This window comes from Phoxinus phoxinus, assembly GCF_949152265.1.
Source record: "Phoxinus phoxinus genome assembly, chromosome: 12".
NCBI lineage: Eukaryota > Metazoa > Chordata > Actinopteri > Cypriniformes > Leuciscidae > Phoxinus > Phoxinus phoxinus.
This window is the reverse complement of record NC_136887.1, coordinates 21066300-21089464: the sequence shown is the minus strand read 5'-3', so window position 1 is coordinate 21089464 and position 23165 is coordinate 21066300. Positions and strand designations below refer to the sequence as shown.

Sequence of the window (23165 nt, the reverse complement as noted above, 5' to 3'; positions counted from 1 at the left end):
GAAAGTATCTTATGCTCACTAAGGCATTTTTTAAAATAAAAAATACATTAAAAAACAGTAACATTGTGAAATATTACAATTTAAAAGAACTGTTTTATTTTAAAATGTAATTTATTCCTGTTATGGCAAAGCTGAAAATTCAGCATCCTTACTCTACAGTCTTCAGTCACATGATCCTTTAGAAATCATTCTGATATTCTGATTTGGTGCTTAAGAAACATTACTATCAATGTTGTAAACATTTGTCCCGCTTTGTAGAAAACATAAATTGTTTCAGGATTCTATGATGAACAAAAATTTAAAAAGGAAACAATTTGTTAATATTGCAAATTGTTACATTATAAATGTTTTTACTGTCACTTTTGAGCAATTTAAAGAGACCTTCATGACTAAAAAAAAAATATTTAAAATATATATTTTTTACTGACACCAAACTTTTGAATGGTAATGTAATTCTATAAATTTTTTACAACAAATAAATGGACCAATCCCAAAAACACTGAAAGCTGGTTTTAATTTATAGTACCTGTAAGAAATGTTTCACCATCTTTTACTCTCACACAAAAATGCACAAACACATACAGAGAAAAACTCTTCCTTGTAATGAGATTTATCTGCTTTAATGGATTTCAAAGTGCCCCTATTATGCTATTTTAAAGGTTCCTAATTTGTTTTGGAGGTCTCCTACAATAGATTTACATGCATCCAAGGTCAAAAAACTATTTTCTTATAATATGCGTTGCATATTACCTAATTTCTCAAAGAGTCTGAAAATGGTTTGATCAAAGATTCAGTCTACTCTGCTCTGATTGGCCAGACGGCCCAGTCTGTTGTGACTGCGTGATCCTTTTGATGTGCATGTAAAGTGGACTTGCAGTGTCTTCTTGATATGTCGACAACACGAACCAAACTTTTCCAGGCCTCAGCTACAACTACAGTGTTGGAGGGCAGGACAAAGTAGATGTTGTTCACAGGCAGTCAATGAAGACCATAGGCTGGCATTATGCAAAATATGTTACATTGTTAGGTATATAACAGGAAGTGAAACTGGAATTAATAAGTTATATTTGAAAAGCATAATAGGGGGACTTTAATGCTTATTTCTTGATATACCATCAACAGTACGCCGTAAGAGACAAAAACATAACATTTTAAATGCAAAACGCCATCATGAATGGCAATTAATTAACATAATTTCAATATACTAAGACTGTGTGCTGGAACCAATCTTGGTCAAGTCGAATTTACTTTTCTTTTTATAAAAACAATTTACCAATGAAGATAAAAACCAGGTTGTGCAACAATACAAATATCAAGGACATGTATAACTAGTGAATTAACAACAAAAACCTTATGGTTTTTGTTACATTGGTTCTGTTTGTATATGTCATGGAAGCAGTCAGGTGGATTCCTTTCCAAAGCGTTTACTGTTTTGGGGGATGAGCCACAAATGTATAACGTGGCAATTTATGTTTTTGTGACATTTGCAAAAGCCTTCAGCAGGATTTTGTGTAATTTTCTAAATGACCAGTTAAGAAGATTGGACCACAATCAATGACTACGTCTGGGGAGGAGGAGGAAGTGGAGGAGGAGGAGGAGGAGGAGGTGGAGGAGGAGGAGGAGGTGGTGATAGTGGAGGGTCCGACTCAACTCTGCTGCGTTTGACTGGCAGGTCGTGATCATGTGCCTTTCTGATGTGCCTGTACAAGTCTCCAGACTGTGTGTAACTGCGGTAACAGTAGCTGCACTCATACGGCCGTTCCCTGGTGTGCACAATGGCGTGTCTCCTCAGGGTGTAAGCACAGGAAAAGGTCTTTCCGCAAGTGATACAAGTAGGCACATCCTCCATGTAACTCCCAAGAGAGTCGTGAAAATCCTCGAGGTACATGGTCTGTTGCTCCGGGTGGGAATTAGCAGGAAAAAGGGATGACTGCAAGCCAGCGGTTTCGGCTGCAGAAGGATTTGGACCTTGCGGTGAAGGAGGGAAAGAAAGGGGTTCTTGATGGGGAAGATGAATTAATGGGTGTGCTGTTATAAATTGAGTATCAGTGAGCTCCTCGACATCATGGTTGCTGTCGTCATAATCGTCAACATCGTCTAAATCTTCATTTATTCTTGGGCCATTATCCATGACCACCGTCTCATCTGTGTCATCAGACTCTTCATCAGAAATCACAATGGCCTCTACTTTCACTCCGAAGCTCTCTTCATTTTCCTCCCCTGAAGTTTGTGAAAGACTTCCTCCCCTAAAAGGAGTTTGTGAAAGCTTACGCTTATTTTGCATGCTACTTGTATTGGACGAAGTGTTCTCATGTCTCCTTTCGTTTTGGCTCTGAATGTGCTGTGATGACCCTGGATTCCCAGAACTTTTATTCTGGACTTGGGGTTTTAGTATTTGAGTCGGCATGTAAACACTAGGTTCATGTTCTTGGGCAGCGCTGGTGTTGTCCACCCTGTTCAGAGCTACGGCAGTGGCTACAACAGGTTGAGTCTCTATCTGAATTAGTTCTGTTGTACTACACGGACTTGAAAGTGCAGACTCAAGGCTAGCAGACCGTGCCGATATTCTTGTTTTGTCAGGTCTAGGCGATGAACGATATGTGGATGGTCCTGAACAAGAATTACTAACAGCTGGTAGCGAGTCCATTCCTGGTTGGGTGGTGTCTGCCATCTCGGACCTCTCCACACTGTGTGTTAGGAGGTTAGCCATCCCTGCTTGTGTTTCAGTCTTGGTATTGATATAAAGTGGCATGTGTTGGCTCGACTGATTACAATGTTCTAGTCCTCCATCTCTTCCTGTTTCTGCACCAGGTAATTCTTTTCTAGGAGAGCCATTCAGCCCTCCAGGTTTAGCAGACTCATTTGCTCCAACTTCTACTCTTGTGCTATCTGCCTCAGCCAATCCTCGGCCCTGAAGTCTTCTCTTACAAACTCGCACCACATCATTCATATGTAAGAAGCTGGCTGCGGCGAGCACGTCCTCAGGAGGGGGGTGGGTTACTAATTGCAGTACTCCTTCATACATGAAATCAAGAAGGAGTCCAAAGGCTTGAGGGGTCACGATATCTCCATTAATAGTGACTGTGTCTCTCTGTGGCCCTCCGTTGACTGTGCTGGTATTTCCTATTGACTGATCTGAGTAAAACATATGGAAGAAAGGGGAGAAAGAGGCCAACACGGCACGGTGGGCTCCGAAACGAGTCGGGCCAACCTGCACGGTGCAGTCACATAGGAAACCTTGCAGACGCTGAGAGCGCAGGCTGGCCAAGAGCTGCTGACCATGTTCTGGGAACTCCATTCCTACTGACAACCTAGTAAAAATAGTATTCATTAATGTTATTCTCCAGAAGATGCATTATATTGTTAGTAAGCAGTTTATGCAGTGTATATATCGATAAAATATCTTGAAATATTCATTATAATATAATAAAATTCATAAAATTAGCATATACTTCTTGTTAAGATGAAATGTTTCTTACAGAAATGTCCAGAGTAATGACAAAGTCCCCACGTCCGCTTTAACATCTGCTGCTTTGACCCACCATGTTTGGTTTATTGATCCACTGACATTCTTGATATCAACAGTTGTTCACTAATCCATGCCAGTAAATGTATATACTTCAATCCTTAAGGAATACAAACTAATTCATAATCTTCGAGTATTCTTCTTTACACAACATCTTTCTATGATGGGTTAGTAACGTTACAGCAAACCTTCTCCGGAGCACCGTAATATAACATCGAAAGCGTGAAACATATCCTTAAAATATCTTCTAGCCAAGAGGACAACCAGTGGTTTATTGATTCTCTGTAAGTGAAGACCAATGTGTGAATTTTTAAAACGTATATGCGATACGGGAGTGTTTTCCTTTAGGACAATACATGACGAACACACACTTCTACATGTAGTATGTTCAGCTTGTATGTACAAGTGTGCTCTGCCACCTACTGACGAGGAGGAAGACGAAAGATGCCCATAGGAGGAAAAAAAAAATAACATATCACGTACAAATCAGTCTTATTTTAGTTTCTTTGAGTTACTATAGTTTGTATTAATCTTAGTAATTTTAGTATTTAGAATTAGTATTTAAATAATTTCTTTTTTTTATTTTATTTAAATGTTTACATTTTTAGTAATGTTGTTGTGGTTTAGTCATTTTATTAGTGATTGTTTTTTTAAATATATCTATATAGTTTTAATTCATTTTTATTTCCGTTTTAGTTATTTAGTACATATTAAACTAAATAAAAATGAGAAATGTTGCCTTGCCAACTATAGCTTAAATAAAACAAGTATAATATATATATATATATATATATATATATATATATATATATATATATATATATATATATATATATATATATATTATTATTTATTTTTTTTCAGTTAACATTTATTTTATTTTAAGTATATACATTATTTAATGTTTTTTGTTTTAACTATAAACTTTAGCTTTAACTATAATTCTTTCACCAGTAAAATTATTTTACTAATATATTAGTATAACTATGACTATTAGTCTTTACTATTACAGGAAACCTATACGTCATCGATGGTTTTCGTCGGTAGCTTCACACACTGATAAGTTACCCATGATTCTCCGACAGTCTCTGCCGCTCATTCAAAAATGGAGGAGAGTGAAAGAGAGTCGGAAAGTGAGCGCTGTTCAGCACCTTCCCAAACATCTGAACAGCAAACCACTATCGAGACCTCCGGCCAAAAGCTAGAGAGGGGCGAAGATGTTGTCGAAACAAAGTTGGATATCAGTTCGGATAAGTTTGACCCCTTACTCGCTCTGTATTCCCCAAAAGTGCCGTTGCCTTACCCTAATATCAAGTGCTTTAATAACATAGCGGAATATGAGAGCTATATGAAAGGCGGTCGAGGCCGAGCGAAACCCGAAAATGTGGAGAAAAGACTCCGAAAAGCACAGAAAGGTAAAGCAGACCCGGAGAGGATAGAGAGGCTGAAGAAACTCATGGTGAACAACCCGGTTGAGGAGGAGGAGGGAGAGGGAAGCGGAGTCAAGCGACCGCCTCGACGACAGCGAAAAGCGGCCAAAAATGTGCTTACCAGAATGCCACGTACGTTTCTCTCTGCACTGGCTATGTTAGAAGACAACAGTAAACACTAAACTGTGGATTCTCAACCAAAAGTGCTAGGTGAGTTATTCTTAGTGCTGTCTGGGGTAGGTAGCTCACTAGGTTGTTTCTATCTTTGCAGTGCACACAGGCAGTCCATTAGGAGAGCTCAATAGGTGCGTCCAGGAGAAAATCAGAGTCAAAGTTCACATCCGGACCTTTAAAGGGCTCCGGGGAGTGTGTTCTGGCTTTGTGGTGGCATTTGATAAGTTCTGGAACCTGGTAAGTATTAAAGCACGTTTACTTATTATTATCATTACTAATAAATGTTAACCCCATTTTTTTTTTAATCCTCCGGATTCTTTTGGTGCCAGGCGATGGTGGATGTGGATGAAACATACAGGGAGCCCCTTTTGGGACAAGCTCTTTATCACGAGAAAGCACTTACTGTCACAAGGGTAATTTATTTGAATGTTTTTATTATACTGTGGTTTATACTGTATGTTTACAGTCTTTAATATAGTTATATTGTTTATAAATGTAATTACATTTTCTATTACAGCTATTTGAAAAACTGAAAGTTCAAGAGACTGTGGCCCTCAATGCGGTTGAGAGGAAAGGAGGAGATAACCTCTTAAAGCCAGACCCACACAGTAGTTCATCTCAACTCCGAGACCAAACCAGGAGAACCGACCCCAAACATACCCAGGAAAGATCTGAACTCTCTGAGAAAGACAGGAGTACATCAAAAGTGACACAACAATCTGAAAGCAAGCCTAAAGTGAAGTATGGGAAAGTGCACACGCGTCATGTCAATCAGCTTTTTATACGAGGAGAAAACATTCTTCTTGTTAATGTACAACAGGACTAAATACTGTCCTTATGAAATATGTTTACTTTTTTTTTTTTACTCCATGAAATGTTTCATAATATGAGTGTATCATATTGATATATCAACTGGTGAATAGAATGTTAAAATGTAGAGTAAAAAAACTCTTTAATTTTGGTTGGTTTATGAGCTGATATCACATACTCAACACACTGTTTTTGCTTTGAATGACCACTAGGGGGTAGCAAGACACTGATTCGTTGTAAGCGTTGACATTGCATATTTTTGTTAAATTATCAAGGGGGAAATGGAAATATATTTAACAAATGCTTACTGATATTCATTTCACTGCTCAGTTAAAATGAAAGTAATTTATCAATCTCACTAAAACTCTAGGCCCGTCAATACACTCTTATTTTAATGTCAAACTGTAAGACTTCTATTTGACATTTATCTCTTATAGTGTAAAAAATTGCGGTTGTATTTCTCCATGGATTTCGTAAAATAGTATAAATGGGTTAATTGAGCTTTTTGAGGTTGGAAATTGCATGTGGCACTCAAGGCTTTTTGTCTTGACATGTTTGAATGGTATTTTCCCTTTCTGCATATTTTATCCTTACATTACTCACATCATGAAAGTATAAAAACACTTTCTCTTCACTTTATTTGAATCTTAGAGTTCCTTGTGACTTTACTTAGTTACATGTACATTTACAATGCTTTATATCATGTTATGCTTTATAACACTTGATGTTCTAGATTTCTTAATACAACTAATCAAGCCATGAAAATCTCAGTGTCTTTAACCACTCAATATTTATGAGGAAAAGTCCAACATTTTCTTGCATATTCATAAAATCACCATAGGGGAACATGTTTTCAGATGGAAAGTAGATATGACTGAAGTACATACAGAAAATAATGTTACGATACAGAATCATTTAAAAATATATACAGACACTGGAACTGTAGCCAGTTTCCTTGTCCTTCATTAAGATCAAGTTCCTTATTAGTCAAATGTGACTTTTTCATTTAATGCCAATTAAAAAGTTCACTGGAAAAGGATCCAGTGAAATGGGACATGTGGCGGTACTGCTTTCATCCTATTAATGCATGCAAAGTTAACATTTGAAGTCAGGTCCTAGGAGGACTCCAAGAACAGACTATTAAGACATGAGATTCATTAGGGGATAAAAACAAGCATAACAATGAAAATGGAAATCAACTCTTTATTGTCATTCATAAAAGATCATAAGTACAATCAAGTCATTGTATGAAATCGAAAACATTAAACATTCTCAGTGGAAGAAAGATTTTGTTTTTTGTTGCTTGCTGTAGATTTGCATAAACATAGTGTTTCCAGTAACACTCCCCAACCAAACAGACCTGACTACAAAAAAACTAAACCAACCGGTCAGGAGGACAAAAGAAACAAGAAAGGAAGAATTTGGTCATTCTGCTAGTAAAACGCCTCAGAATGGAAGAGAGGGGCTCGGTTAGCGTCAGCAGACACTGGACAGAAACAGATGATATTGACAATACAGTGATGGTCCTCTGGATACAGCATCCAACTCAGTGCTACCAGGGCCTCACCCTACACTCAGCATGAGCAGACCTGCACAAAAATACGAACCCATATCAGGTTCAGATATATATCCTTTAGTTACCCAAACTCTTCCTTATAAATTAACCATGCAAAAACATAAACATAAAAAAAAAGTGTGTGCATATATGTACACCACTGTATATGTATCTGCTCGAACAGTACCTTTAATAAATACTGTACTTTTCATATTGTCTAAAGAATGCTTTTAGGAAGGCTGACAGGCACCATGTGTTCTAACGACAGATTCTGCATTTTCATAAAGATGCAAAGTAGATCAGATTACACATTTACTATTTAAGGCCACAAAGGTTTCGATTTGGAGTTGTAATTCTATCATCTTGATGTTAGAGTACTTCATTTATCTTCAGAAAATGGTTAAAATCAAATACAAAATGGCAAAGTGATCACAAGCTTTACTCCATACAAAAACCCTCACCGACATAATTCGTTAATCATGGAACTCAATAACTTATTGTCTGCGCGCAAAAATATTTACAGGTTATCATCTTAAGGCAGAGTAGAGGAAAGGCCAGAATTGATTATTAGGATTTGTCTACAGCATTAGAAACCCAAATATTTCCTGGGTTAAATTAACAAGCTATATAATAAGATAAGGTCAATCAGAGTCATTCACTATCATCACATTCCTTAAAGCGGTATCCCGACGCCATGGAAACGTGGGACGTGCGTGAGTGTGTGTGTGTGCAATGACTGAAATGATTCTCAGAACAAACCAGCCACCCTCAACAGGGCTCCTTGGTACAGCTGATCAGAAGAACATCGAAAATAATATAATCATCCAGTTGAACATCAGCATCATTTGAACAAACATTTCCTGTGAGGCTTTATTTGACATCTTTCAAGTAGTCTTTGTCTTCTAGCTCTTCATAGCTTCTTCATGGTCACATCTCCTGAAAGATTGTTCACTTAGTACTTTGCAATTTATTTCCCAAAGTTGGCAAAATCTGCAAAGGCATCTTGTTTAGGCGGTCCCATGGCAGGGTTCATCCCCATTCCCGTACCCATGCTTCCTGGCATCCCCATGGCAGCTGTAGACATACCCATGTTCATATTCATTCCCATCATGCCCTGATTGACTGGCATCCCTCCCATGGGTGGTATGGACATGGCATTACCGGTCATGCCAGGCTGCATGCCCATGTTCAGTCCTCCCATCATGGTGTTGGTGGGCGATCTGACCATTGTAGTGGCAGCCTGCATGCCCAGGTTCATTCCAGCAAAGCCCTGAGTCATCATATTGACAGGAGTCGGAACTCCTATTGTAGGATACAGAAAAATGCTAAATAAAATATGGGCTGACAATCCATTAAAATAATCAGAATCTTTTTATTTTAGCTCCTCAATTGTTTTTGGTGTATAAAATGTCAAACTGATTAAATGTGTTATGTGTTTTTTTTTTGTTTTTTTCAAATACACAACCGTTCAAATGTTTTGGAACAGTACGATTTTTAAAAATGGTTTTGAAAGAAGTCTCTTATGCTGACAAAGGTTGCATTTATTTGATCAAAAATACAGTAATAACAAATATTATTATCAATGTCGAAAACAGTTTTTTATTTAATATGAATATTAATTTAATATTACTGCTTAATATTTTTGTAAAAACTGATTTTTGTCAGGATTCTTTCTTGAATAAAAAGTAAAACAAAACAGCATTTATTTAAAATCGAACATTTGTGTAACATTATTAAATGTATTTACCGGTACTGTCATTGCTACTATGTACGATTTTTTAAATCTTATTTGGAAAAATGTGAACATTATTTGAAAATGTCATAAGGTTTCAAACTAACAGTAATGTTCTTGATTCTGATAAAAAAAATTCCTACATTTCATTTTTATAGCATAAAGCTTTATTTATATAGCACCTTTTAAAACCTAAAGGGGAAAAACAGAACAAAAAGAATGAGAAAATAAACATGGCAGATTGCTATCTTTGTCTCATTCTAGTTTTTATATATCATTGCTTTCTCATCCCATACAGACTCCTAATGTTTTTACTTTTTTGAGCTCATTTATTTTACTGAACTCCAGATTCAGTCCTTTCCCAAACACTCAACATTAGTGTCTATATCAGGAGTGTCCAAACGCAGTCCTGGAGGGCCACTGTCCTGCAGAGTTTAGCTCCCAACTTGCACCAACAAACCTGCCTGGAAGTTTCTAGTATGCCTAGTAAGATCATGCCATGTTTAGCTGGATCAGGTCTGTTTAATTTGGGTTGGAGTTGAACTCTGCTGGACAGTGGCCCTTCAGGAGTGGCCCAGGTATATATGCTTACCATGCTGCATCATGTTGAGTGTGGGTTGAGAAGGTTTGGGTGGCTGCATGCCAGGGCCAAGGAAGTCCAAGCTTATGTCTACATTAGAGTTGGACCAGGTGGCGGGCACAGACACTTTGGGATTGGGCTTCTGGGCCATCGGTTGCTGGGGCATCAATGGGCCCCCCATAGTCTGCAGTGGCTGCAAAGACCAAAAGAAAAGTCAGTCAGTTTTAGGACAAACCATTTATGACAGCACCCATATGATCAAACACAATGTTTCTTCTGATTTTGTTGAGATGATACTGTTCTGCTGCAATTCAAGCATGGTAATTAAAATTCTCTGATGGCCATGAATGTTTGCCAATGGCAGAATGACACAAGTCAGAGAAGATGAAAGGCAGTTTTAATACTCTAGAACATTGCACTGTGGTCTTTCAGGGTTATCAAGACTCTTGAGCTATACAAGACAGAAATGCTGGTTGAGAGGCATTGTCTTCCCCTAAAATTATTTCAGCATGTTAAAATGCATCTCAAGTCCCTCTAATTATATGGTGGTGGTGGGGGGGGGGATGCTTTTTTCTTTAGCCAAACAAAACTTGCCATTTTAAAGTAGGTCAGGCTTTTAGCATGCAAATATTATCTTTGTGCAAGGCTTTTGTTTCAATTTAATGGTTTTCTGACTTAAACTTGTTCCTCCTCATTCTGCCATTCTCTGTGATGGGTTTCCCAAGGGAACCGGGGTTGATGGGTAATGAGGAGGGGGTGGGTGGAAAATTGTGCCGATGCTGCGTGTTAACCCTAGCTCGTTTCACTTTCATGTTGCCTGCTCTCTAAACCGCTGGCTCTGAACCTCGGCCAGAATTGTCTTTTCTTGCGTAAATAGTGTTTAGTGTGCAGTTCCACTTAGATGAGCTGCATTAAGTACTCCACAGATGGGGGATCTGAATGAAAACCACATCTATGTGCAATACAGGCTCTACATAACTAGGTTTCATCTTGATTCTTTATGCTGTAAACATAACGTTGAGAGACGGAAAGTCAAAGTCTATTAAATTGGGTGTGATACCTAATAAAATGCATAGGTACAGATTTGTAAGTTAGGCAAAAAATATGTATACAATGACTCTGCCTAATCAAACGTTTTATGGCTTATATGTATTATTTGTGTGGGGCTTCATTAGTCTATTAGCACCGAGGCAATTTTTGTACTCCTAAAATTTGACTAAATAAACTTCCAGTCAATATACACATTTAAAATGTAAACTACCATTCAAAAGTTTGGGGTCTGTAAGATGTTTTGGAAAGAGGTATCTTCTGCTCAACCAGGCTGCATTTATTTGATCAAAAACAGTAAAATTTTAATATATTATTACAATTTAAAAGAACTGTATTCTATTCGAATACATTTTTAAATGTTATTTATTCCTGAGATGGCAAAGCTGGATTTTCAGCATCATTACTCCAGTCTTCAATGTCACTTGATCCTTCAGAAATCATTCTAATATGCTGATTTTCTGCTCAAGTTTTAATTATTATCAATGTTGAAAACAGCTTAATATTTTTGTGGGAACCATGATACATTTAACTAAATATATATATATAACTAACCCCAAACATTTGAACAGTAATGTATCATTTTTCTCTTCTCAGAAAATGAACCAAAAATACTTATGACTCATCTTGAATGCAAGGGCGTAATGTCATTTGTCATCCAATAAAATTAAATTGTAAGTACCACCTGCAACCCAATAGCGAGTAGCAAATCATAGTTTTGTTGATGTAAACTAAAAGCTACTTACTATTAAAAAAAATTTAACAAGCTCAACTGGAGCTTCAATAAAAAAATAACAAAAACAAGAAAACTGTGCTCTTTAAAGCATTTCATGGAGTCCTGAACTAAAAGATCATGACTATATGATGTAGCAAGTACTCTTTCTTCATATTATATAGATAGATACATTGAGGGAAATCTCAAAGCCAGCAGGCACCTGTGATTTGGACGTTGGCATGCCAATGGTCTGAGAGGTGGTCATGGAGAAGTTCATGCTTTGGGAGGTGCTGAAGTTAGTGGTCTGGGAGGAGCCCATTAGGTCAAAAAGGTCAGAGGAGGGTGCCATGGATGCAGGAGCAGGGGCCACCTGCAGACCTGAGAAAAGGTCTATTCCTAAAGAGTTGACAGGCTGGGCTGCCGGGACGGTCGGGACGGCTGGTTGGGCTGCAGGAAAAGCGCTCCAATCCCCAAAGTCTCCATTTCCACTAGGCGCTGGGGCTGAGGAAACACAAAAGTATCTGATAAAATGGTGCGAAGAGGAGCACAAATATTATAGAGAGCTCAAGTATCACAGGAGGAAGCTGTAATAGTTCTGAAGCTTTTTGATCAAAAGGCATATTTGTGCCTTTAACTGCACAAAATCCAAAATAGTGCTTCACATCAGGCTTTATCATCTAGCAAATAAAACAGAGGACTTGCATGCAAATGAGCAACACAAAAATATAGAGAAATGTAAGAGAACCAGTAATGAAATGAACGGGGCACTGAAGATGCATGAACATCAAACGAATCTCAGACTCTCAGTCACTTCAGCTCTGTCCCAGAAATGCAGAGGGTAATGTGTCACACCCAACAAGAGCTGAAATGTGTCTTTGCTCATTAGCTTTTAGCACAGCAGCCCACCATATGGCTGCCTCCTCCTTTCACTATTTAAGAGCTTTCTGCTTGGAGTATTTCATAAACAGGCAGCTGAGGATGGCAAACTCTGGTCCAGCAGAAGAAGAAAAAAACAGCCTTCTGTTATATTCCCAGAACTATATTTAAATAATCATATGAAAAACACACACATATCGCCACTTTGTGTCTTTCAAGTTGTACTCCCTACAGGCTTTCATTTTAACATGCGAGTTGAAGTAGAAAAAAAAAAAACTTACTTAAAGTATTAAAAAAAACTTTTTCTGTTGGGGTATCTTTTAAATAGCATTATGGTTACAGTCATGATGGTCCACTATTCAATAACCAAGTTCTACAAATGTAATCCAGATTTTCTGGTTACTAGTTCTGATATTATTAGTAAGGGTGCTTTAAATATTGTGCTAGACAGTTTGCACATTAAAACCTTCACCGAGTAGTTATGCATTTAAATTCATCCCCTTTAAAGCACTACTGTTAAAGCTATGCACGTTCAGACGGATATCTTTGGACATAGCATATTTTTAAGTTGGAAACTTGGGATATCTTAAGTTTAAGATAGTCTAACTTTTAAAAGTATGTCACAAGACCTCAGTGCTCAGTTCCATTCAGTTCCACTATGTCCAGCTGTTTCTGTCTTGTGAAACATGTTTGATTGGGGTCATGTGAACCCAAAACCTGCCTAATTTGACAGTTTTCTTGAGACCAATTAACTGACTTGTCATTTAAGAAACACACAGACTACTGGTAGTCAGTTTAGAAAATACCATTCAAATGTTTGGGGTTGGTAAAACAATTTTTACTTAAAAAAAAAAAAGTCTCATGCTCACCGCTGCGTTTATCTGATCCAAAAAATACAGTGAAACAGTAAACTTGTGAAATATTATTACAATAATAATTTTTAATTTGAATATATTTTAAAATGCAATTTATTCCTGTGATGCAAAGCTGAATTTTTAGCATCATTACTCCAGTCTTCAGTGTCACATGATCTTTCAGAAATGATTCAATTAAGCTGATTTGCTGCTCAAGAATTATTTCTTATTACGGTATTATCAAAGTTGAAAACATTATTTTGGTGTAAAACCATACTTTTTTTGTCAGATTTATTTGATGAATAGAAAGTTCAAAAGAACAGCATTTATTTGAAATAGAAATCATATGAAAAGTTTTTACAGTCACTTTTTATCAATTTAATTAGGCCATGCTGAATAAAACTAATAATGTTTTACTGACCCAAACTTTTGAACAGTAGTGTATGTTGTAGTAAGAAGATGTAAAAATAATAAAAGAGTTCCAGGTTGAATTTTTGACCTGATAGTGTGTTAAGAGGTTATATAAACATACCAGCTGATGATGGAAGAGTGGCTGCAGCTGCAGAAGAAGAGAAATCAGCAAAACCTCCAATCAGGTCAGAGCCTAGAATGAAAGAGTGGTTCAATTATGACATTCTAGATTTGAAAAACATATCAATTCCTCACTAATTTACCAAGAAAAAGACAAAAATGGAGAACATACAAATAAGAAACATCTGTTGGTGTCTGTAATGGACATACACACTACATTCCAGCAGCCTGTGGCTGGAGTTATGTAGAGGAGGAAAGATGCAGCTGTTTGAATGGTGGAGGAGGGAGCAGGACAGTTAGGAGGAGAGCTAAACATCTGCTCAGCACTACACACCCACCAGGGACCACTTTGACATCTGGCCACAGTGACTAAATGCTTCAGCAGGCAGCAGGAGCGCAGGAGAGCGCATATGCTAAACTTCACTATGCACCCCTCCTTTTCAGCGGGATACATCCACGCTGCCAAACTAATGGCATAACGCTTCTTGCTACTTTCACTTATCTCCTCATCCATTCTTCATGAACATCAACTACAGCTTGCACGACTACTAGGCTTGCTACGATAGTCGGTGTTACCGGTGTTCAGAAGTAACACTGGCTACATCACTTGCCCGCTGTGGCACCGCCCCCCACTGTCGATTTGAGTTTTTTTTTTTTATATATATATATATATTAAACTGAACGTGTCTGCTTAATAAATCGTGAGCCGACCGAGAATCACAGCACAGATCAGCAGCAGGAGTCAGATTTCATTCATCACGAGAGTGAGGAGCTGACTAACAAGGTGACTGTGGAATATTTGGTGTCAAAGCGAAATGTAAAAGCGCCTGTTTAAGCGAGTTTTGTTGTTGTGTTTTTCATAAAAAATAATAGGCTAATGAACTAACCATTAAAGCAATCCGCCCAGAATTGGTGCTAATTTGAAAACGAAACTAATGCGCACGGCTGCACGTGTCCACGGGTGCAGAGCAAGCAGAACAGGGAAAGCGTTTTCAGTTTATTCCTATGGAAAAACGCTTGCTCTATTCTAGGGGGATGAGTCACGATTTTCAAATATTCGATTAGTTGATTTTATTATAGAATATCGAATAGGTTGTGCGATTATTGTCTTTAAAAAAAAATGTTAGGGTTAGAAAAATGTTTTCGGTTCTGATGCTGTGGTGACACGTTCATGTAAACAGAGGGTGGCGCTGCCAATAACGCATCTAAAAGCTGTCAATCAAGTCTCTCAGACAACAGAAGAAGAAACATTGTCTCATGTGAGCGGAGTGGTTTATTTCCTCCAGAGTGGAGAGCGCCTTTCCAAGACTCAGGGGTAATACCCAGTATATAATCGAATAATACCCAGTGATCTTCAAATATTATTTTTGCTTGAAAAGCATTTTAGTTTCATTTTCAAGTTAGCACCAATTCGGGGCAGATTGCTTTATTGGTAGGTTCATTAGCCTATTATTCTTAATGAAAAACACAACAACAAAACAGTGCTCCTCCGTACCATTATGAATGCCCGTGCAGACGCGCATTTTACGTTTGAATTAACGGAAATTAACGATTTTTAAAATCGGTATTATCGGTGTTGTCACACGTCGATTAACCGGTGGGAAAATATCCTCACCGTCACATCCCTAACGACTACTCATTATTAGTATTAATACAGAAAAGTAGTTTGACAGAAATGTTTACCTTATGCAAATGACTCATAATATGTATGAGCATTCTTCTATTCATGAAAAGTTCAATTACGCGTTGTAGGATAGTGCAAGATTCATGCTGCTTGCTAATGTAGCAAAAACAGTCATGTCCTGGTTGCTTGTAGTTTCTGTCAGGTCTTTAAGGGCAATAATTTAATTTAAGGGCATACATTCAGGGTGGTTTGAATTTTTTTGTCTTGAACACAGACCATCTCAGCTGTCAGAACTGCTTAAAACATGTTTTGTGAACATAAAGCACTCTTTGGTAAATTTATTTTTACTTTAGTGACTTGAGGCAGAACTAATCGACTAGTTGGTGCAACCCTACTTCCATTAGGGATCAACCCTTCAAAATTACTCCTCCCAAGCATCCCACAGTGAATTGTTCTTGCATGTTCAATTGTTGAGGTAGTGCTGCACCACAAAGCAAATAAATTAGAATAAAAAAATCTAAAATATTTTCCTCTGTCAAAACCCAAAGATGTTACTACTGTCACCTTTGGAGGCTGGTTGAGCAGGTGCAGGATCTGCCGAGAACAAGTCCACCAGACCAGAACTGGGCTGGCTCACTGCTGGTGTGGTCTACAGCAACAAAGAGAGGACAAACTGAAAACACTCTTAACACTCTACCACAAGATGTCAGTGTATAGTCTAAGTTTTTTTTAAATACCAGTTTAACATTTAATTTTTGTGCTATTTACTAACAAACCTCTTGTTGAAGTTGCATATTTGACGAGTCCAAATACCAGAGAGGTTTAATTATACAGGAAAAAGACTAGTGCTAGTAGCTATTGTTACGCTGTAGTGTTTCTCTACCTGGCTTGTGTTAGAGTCGGTGGAGGCTTTATCGCCAGTGTAACGCGCAGCTGCTCCCAGGTCAATCGTTTTGGATGGAACACCTCTCTTACGAGTGGCAGTGGTCTCCGTGGCCTGGACGATCTGGACGCTTTTTGTTGTCACCGTCTCTTCATCTTTAAATTCGGATTTCCCCATCTGCCCGTTTCGCGATCCCCGACGGTCCTCATCTGCCTCACTGCTGTACAGAGGAGATGAAGCATATGCTTGTATAAGATTACTAACAAAATGCTTTCTTTCTTTGAGAACAAGTAGATAAAACACAATCAGTCCATGACACAATCAGTCCATGACACAATCAGTACAAAATGTTATAAACAGCTGTCAACAATTTGTTCATTTAATTAGTTATAACATTTATGCTATTTGTGTTTCAAAAAAAGAGAAAAGGTGTTTTTCAGGTGATCTGAGACGGGAAGGTGAGACGGCCTGGGGGTCCTGACCTGAATCTGTCAGGCGAGTCGTCCCTGTCTTTTTTGCGGAACATGTTGATTGTGTCATCAATGGTGCTTCCAATCTTATCGCTGATCTCTCCCAGTTTCTCACTGAAAGGGAAAGGCCCCTTGCTTTTGTCCCAGTCTTCATCCCATTTCGAGCGTGATCCTCCGAAATCAAACCTGTCTTCCGCTGCAGAATGCATAAACAGGATAGCAGTGTGTTATGCTATATACACATAAAGTGAAGCATCATTTAGAAGTAATATATGACAATAAGGAATAAAAGGGTGAATTTTATGTCTGAGTCATATTTCACCCAAGCTCACTGATATATTTTTATTAAGCACATTTTCCCAACCCAATTCAAATGACTGTTTTCTTTTGAGGTTGTTTGTCATTTCCATTATTCTAAATGGTGATTCTTATTAGAATTAAATTACTTAATAAGCATAAATGAAAGGTGATACAATAAATAAGTTATAATAAATAATTTAATTGTTTTTGTTAATTGTACTTTTGATGAAGGGGGTGCTTAATTGTCATGAAAAAAATGAAAAAATTCAGGCTTAATGTTGCTATGCAAAATATAATTTAATTTAGTTTTTTTCAGGGGGTGGAGTGAAATATGACCCGGTATAAGATTCACACACAAACACTCGATATCAATGTAAAGAGAAGTGATATGAGGCTGTAAAGCTTCATCTTAGGTATATTCTGTGACTGTACTGTGGTTACATTACTGGATAAATTTGCAAGCCACCATCTCAAAATCACATTAAAATACATATATCAAGATCCATTCAACCTTAAAAGCTAAAACGACTGTCAAACTAAAACAAGATACCAAATTAAATCTGAAACAGCCATTACAAATCATGCATTACGTTTTTTCCTTCCCAATCAAGGACATCAAAACTATAATTTATGCTGTCATGTGAAAAAGCAGCTATGCCGGGTATCAAAATGAAGCTACAGTACAGTTCACTCATCTGGCAATGCAAACCCTTCAGGGATAATAACAGTGGAGAGGAGACAGGGGACCTCCTTGTTTTCAGATAGTCCCTTTTAGATCAATTCCTTATGATAAATGTGTTTGCTGTATGGTATAAAACACCTTAAACATGATGGGGAGGACAATGTCTGTGTGTGTGCATGTATAAGACCAAAAAAGGAAGTTAGGGAATAGGGACTTACAGTATCTGAAGCCCGACATACTGTCAGAGGACACGCCTATATACTTGTCCCTGTTCTTCTTGGCTTTCTTCCTCTCCTCTCTCAACCTGTCATCATCCTGGACCAACTCTAGCATCTCCTTTACCTTCTGACGTACATTGACACCCTGGTCTTTTCCATTCTCATCTGAAACACAAAGCCCATTCATCCATCACTTTGCAATATCTTTGAGACATCAAACAGTGTACATGGAAGATGAAAAATTATATAAGCTCTTGCCTTTGTGCAGTTCACTCACCAACACAATGATAGCTTTCAATTGAACGCAAGTCATACAGGTGCTCTCTTGAACTCGTGACCACCCGTTCAGATCCATTTCTAATCAGGTACGCCAGCAGCAGTAAAGACTGAGGTGAAAGGACAGTAAAGTTCAGTACCGATTACAGCAAAACAAAACTCCTCTTTCGTCATCAGTAAAGCATACCTTGTAAACTCTTCTCCAGTTTTTCTTGTTGTCTTTCAGCATTCTAGTCCACAGCATATTCATTACCTCAGGAAACTGCTCGTACATGAACGTAGACCTGAATTGAAACCGAAGATAGGCAAAGCTTAGCACTCTCCATATCGTAAATATGTGTAACTGTTGAGAGGTTCAGAGTCAAGATAAAGTTCAAAGAAAGCATGCAGAGAAGTCACAAATAAACCATCAAAAAACTCCACTTGCCTGGCGATCTCCCCCATTAACTGTCCAGAGGGTCCCCATGGGTCGTCATTGGTGGCTTCTCGAACTTTAGACTCAGTTTCAGTATAGTTCATCACAACATTGGTTCTGTGAGAGAGAGATTAAAACAAAAAAGTATCTCAGTAAAGTCTTTATTCAGAGTGATTGTGTGATAATCTGCAGGAAAGAACCTTTCATCAAAGGCTAAATATTACTAATATTACTTGAATGGCAGAAAGCTTGTAAAAAAGTTGGATTCTCATGCTAAACATGGCCAAAGTTTAAAAAATGAGTTTCTTTAAGGTGCGTATAGGCAGGGCTCGAATTTCGGCGCAGGGATTTGCGGGTATCGCGCATCATTTTAATCATTCCTGCAGGTCTCCCACTTATAATGCGGGAAATATTTTGATCTCGTTTGAATTGTGCCCTGAATTACACATATGATGTTTGTCAATTTAAAAGATACATTTTAAAGTTAAGAAAGTCGCAGAAGGTGACATGTGACCCCAAAGGCGCACATGTGATGTCATACCTTTTCTCTCAATGAATGAAGCTAAATTTACTGAAGCTAACGTCTGTCATTTTTTCTATAGTCTTACATTATAATCGTAACGTTACGCCGTCACGCTGCCCGGCACGTATTGTTTATTGTATAATCAACAGTGATTATAAATAAACAGAAAAACACATCCAATTCAAACTATATATATATATATATATATATATATATAGTGAGTAACCATTTTAAAAATCCCCTATGGTTGCATAACTGGTACCAGTGAAAACTTGTCATAGCCTATTAAAAAAGGAACAGAACAGTTAGGACAGTTATTCAAATAATCAAATCTCAGACCACACCTTCATTCGAATACCGGATGGCGGTAAGCAGCACAGCAGGGCACCAAAAGCTCTTATTATGTGAAACCAGTTTAGCACTAGAGGGACATTACCAGAGTAAAGACTGGTTATACAAGACACACGAGATCTCAGTATATGGGTGGAGTGTAGGACAGGCTTTCTGAGAACAGAGGGTGGATCAAATAAAAGCACCATGGGGTCCTCAATCTTTCCTACTCCTAGATTTTTTTGTGGTTTTAATAAAGACCACGTCTAGAAAATGTCTGTCTCAGTTTACAGCCTATTGAAAAAATACCTGTATTGTCTAGCTCAATGGAAGAGTAAACTGCAAAAATAAAATAAAAACTCCCTACATCCTTTTCTCCTTGTTTATTCAAGGTTTAATCAGATAGATTACACAATCACCTAGACAAAGATAGACTCAAAATGATCAAAGAAAAAGTAAAACTGATAAATACTGTAAGTAACTTTGGCATAGTTTGAAGTGGTCATTGACATCCGTTTGCTTATTGCAGGGTGCAATCATTTACTAAAACAAGAGTGTCTTTATTCTTCAACACACCAAGCCGGTCAGCTGCATTAACTGGTTTCACAGCTTGAGGACAATGCATTGATTTTTATTTCAGGTACTACTGAAATTCTTTCCACAGTTATTTGATCCTTGTGGTAGCCTAAGTGATAAATACTAAGTGATCTTCACTGACACTAAATACTAAAGCACTGAAGTCTTCCTGTGTCATCTCAGAACTTTCAGGCCATTTTGGAACTTTTACAACTTTACCAGCATGAAGCTAACTTCCACACACTTCATCAGTCCACCTCATGGCTGCACTTGGCAAATCGTCTGTAAAAAGGTCAGACTGTTGGAGATGACAGACTAATTTTGGAGGCAACCGCTTCCTAGCTACATTGTTTTCAAAGTTGCTCTGTAAAAACAGGAAATTACAATGTTTTATTTTATTTTGCAGGTCATGATGAGTGTTGGTATTGATACTTTCTTAATATTCAGTGTCATCCAGCAAATAAGATACAGGCTTTTTTGCTTCTCCAATAATTAATTGTAGTATCTATTAAGTAGCTACACCCTTCAACTTACAACAATATCAGCTGATTTATCATATTATCACATAGTTTCATAGCTGAAAAGAATGTGTAAATGACACAGAATCAGGGACGTACCAAGTTAGGCAACACCCAAACGTTTTTATGCAAACTCATATTTGTGAATGAAGGCCTTCAGTAACCGTTTTTCTGTACTGTCAGAGATATAAAAAAATAAATAAACTCAGGTTGAGAGTTGCACAATAACCTCTTTAATTATCATTGTATGTCATTCTTGAAGCTAAACTCATTCAGCCATTACAAACTAAACTCGAAACTCAAGTTTCTGTTGAATAAAAGTTGCAAAAGCCATTTTTGGTTCTTCAAGCACATGAGTAAACAGACAGCCCAACTCTGAGACACACAAGTATACGGAAATAAAATCAGTGTAGTCTGTGTGACTATGACCAGGAGTTCATTTTATGAAGGGGATTTGATTTGTCATGGCACTCCTCAAGACAAACATAATTTTGAATAGCTGTACTTGCCTTTTGGTCAACCTCGTAAACTATTCATAAGACAGTAGTTGTGTCTGTGTGCAAGACAGACAGCACAGCTAGAACAAAGTTTAACCTTTAAATGGTTTCTGAGATAGCCTAGTGAGTGGGCCTAATTTCTGAGGAAAAAAATCTAAATTGAAAATTCTTGAAAATGAAATTGATTGGAGTACTATGAAAAAATGATTTAACTGTGCACATCATTATTTTATTTTTAATTCATGTGCCCTCATAATCTTTAATCAAACCAATGTCTCCTCCCTCTTACAGTGACATCTCTTCTCTGATGATGCGTTTACTGGGAGAACCTGTCACTCACATTAGATCACAGCAATAGCAAGCCACAACCATCCAATCAATTCCAAATGGACAAAAACAAGTTCTGCCCTAAATTTGTTCTTGTCCGAGAAGCTAATTCACTTGGATATGCATCTCAATAGGGAAGAAAAAACTATCGCAACTTCCATTTCACGAAAGGGGGTTCCAGCAAATACTTATGTCAAGTAGTAGTGGCATCAGCCTACAATTTTTATGTAAAAGCAAACATGACAGCATTTCGTGTTAAACCACTGAAAGTGCAGAATGCCACTAACCTCAAAGTAAATGTTTATCTTTTAAATGTTATTTTTATGGGACAAACAAACTGTAAAAATGTATAATAAACGCATTATATTTTTTTAACAGAAATATAACACTTATTTTGTTGGAACGTTTTTCATATTGGAAATTCCGTTCCTGTCCTTTAAATGGTTAAATTACAAGTTTCAGTCTAACTTCAGGAGTTTCCATGAAACTCCAATATAGCAGCTACGCATCCATCTTTATACTTACAGCCTTTCTAACATGATTACAACCAGAAAGTGTAAACAGTTCAGCAACGGACACCACACAAATATGGCTAATTATTCGCCTTTCATATCAGGCTAACTGATTAGCTTGAACAATGCCTGAAAATAGCTGTCAAATATGAAAGTAATGGTCACCCTAATGCAAGTAAAATGTGTGCTCTTACTTTGCTTTTAAATAATTTCCTCATTCATAATGTTAACAGACGACACGTTAGTTTGGTTTGAAAAACACTATTAAACAGAAGCACCGTGTTTTGACAGGCAAAACAAGTTTAGCAACTGTCATAAAATTAGCAACTGAGTTCAAAGAAACGAAGTTTGAGGGGATCGTTTGTCTTGTAAACAAAACTAAGCCGTGATGAACAAGTGAAAACGTCTGATAAAGAATAGTAACCGACTGGAAAACGACTGTTCTATATACACTGTCGACTTTTAAGGGGACAACAAAGCTGTAGTTAGCCACTGTGCTAGCTCCTGTCTCGAGAGTGTGTGACGTCAATGAGTGCGTACGTGTCTCATTTTCAACAGGTATGAGACAAGACACCAAAATACTTAAGCAAACATTCACAATACTCACGCTTTATCAACCAGCTCCCTCACTTTCCACATATTCAACATCTTGGCTGTGTGTCTGTGTCTTTCGGTCGCGAAAAAAGGTGTTCCAGCCCTTGAAATCCGCTGGTCGCGCCAGTCGAGCTGTCACGACAGCCAAAGCATGAACTCTAAAGTTACGCTGCTTCAGGCAGCGATGAAGGAGCGCAGGCCAGACAGGTTACTACGGAAATGCTCCGTCACCTACGGAAATTTCGTATGCTGCTTCAGCACAAAACTACATCCTTGATGAGGATATGACACATACACCACAACCTTCCAGAAGAGGTCAGTGAATGAGTATAAAGTTTTAAATGATAAATAAACCATAAATGTTCAAGGGATAGCCTAGTTCACCCCCCCAAAAAAACAACTGAAAATTCTATTCAATTTTACTCATCCTAAAGTTGTTCCAACCCTATAATTTCTTTAATCTTCTGATGAACACAAAAAATATATATTTTGAAGAAGATGGTTAACAAACAGTTGATAGACCCCAATGACTTCCATTGTATGGGGGAAAGAATAATATGGAAGGATGGGGTCCACCAACTGTTTGGTTA

The 23165-nt window shown here is 37.7% G+C and overlaps 3 protein-coding genes across 3 annotated transcripts; 1 reads left to right on the top strand and 2 right to left on the bottom strand.

Moving 5' to 3' along the window:
- Nucleotides 1-40: 40 nt before the first annotated feature.
- zbtb3 (zinc finger and BTB domain containing 3) lies at nucleotides 41-3921 on the bottom strand. Its single transcript, XM_079630511.1, has 2 exons — nucleotides 3480-3921; nucleotides 41-3311 (listed from the first exon to the last, which is right to left on the bottom strand). The coding sequence occupies exon 2, from the start codon at nucleotides 3296-3298 to the stop codon at nucleotides 1559-1561; it is 1740 nt and encodes a 579-aa protein (XP_079486637.1). The 5' UTR covers nucleotides 3299-3311; nucleotides 3480-3921; the 3' UTR covers nucleotides 41-1558.
- Nucleotides 3922-4536: 615 nt separating this feature from the next.
- lsm11 (LSM11, U7 small nuclear RNA associated) lies at nucleotides 4537-7219 on the top strand. Its single transcript, XM_079629976.1, has 4 exons — nucleotides 4537-5088; nucleotides 5228-5367; nucleotides 5460-5543; nucleotides 5648-7219. Exons 1-4 carry the CDS (start codon nucleotides 4632-4634, stop codon nucleotides 5954-5956), a joined length of 990 nt encoding a protein of 329 aa, XP_079486102.1. The 5' UTR covers nucleotides 4537-4631; the 3' UTR covers nucleotides 5957-7219.
- clint1a (clathrin interactor 1a) lies at nucleotides 7124-22886 on the bottom strand. Its single transcript, XM_079629975.1, has 12 exons — nucleotides 22589-22886; nucleotides 18711-18815; nucleotides 18471-18567; nucleotides 18285-18393; nucleotides 18008-18172; nucleotides 16820-17003; nucleotides 16338-16554; nucleotides 16019-16103; nucleotides 13832-13903; nucleotides 11790-12070; nucleotides 9820-10000; nucleotides 7124-8797 (listed from the first exon to the last, which is right to left on the bottom strand). The coding sequence occupies exons 1-12, from the start codon at nucleotides 22627-22629 to the stop codon at nucleotides 8463-8465; spliced, it is 1872 nt and encodes a 623-aa protein (XP_079486101.1). The 5' UTR covers nucleotides 22630-22886; the 3' UTR covers nucleotides 7124-8462.
- Between the last annotated feature and the right edge of the window lie 279 nt (nucleotides 22887-23165).

What these genes read in the sequence shown, in the direction of transcription:
- clint1a (XM_079629975.1), bottom strand. Translation starts at nt 22,629, where the DNA reads ATGTTGAATATGTGGAAAGTGAGGGAGCTGGTTGATAAAGC. An exon ending in TGAAAGCTATCATTGTGTTG is followed by an intron (nt 18,173 to 18,284) that starts GTGAGTGAACTG and finishes TTTGTGTTTCAG; the next exon opens with ATGAGAATGGAAAAGACCAG. An exon ending in GACTCGCCTGACAGATTCAG is followed by an intron (nt 16,555 to 16,819) that starts GTCAGGACCCCC and finishes TCTGTACAGCAG; the next exon opens with TGAGGCAGATGAGGACCGTC.
- lsm11 (XM_079629976.1), top strand. Translation starts at nt 4,632, where the DNA reads ATGGAGGAGAGTGAAAGAGAGTCGGAAAGTGAGCGCTGTTCAGCACCT. An exon ending in TGTGCTTACCAGAATGCCAC is followed by an intron (nt 5,089 to 5,227) that starts GTACGTTTCTCT and finishes CTATCTTTGCAG; the next exon opens with TGCACACAGGCAGTCCATTA. An exon ending in AAGCACTTACTGTCACAAGG is followed by an intron (nt 5,544 to 5,647) that starts GTAATTTATTTG and finishes TTTCTATTACAG; the next exon opens with CTATTTGAAAAACTGAAAGT.
- zbtb3 (XM_079630511.1), bottom strand. Translation starts at nt 3,298, where the DNA reads ATGGAGTTCCCAGAACATGGTCAGCAGCTCTTGGCCAGCCTGCGCTCT.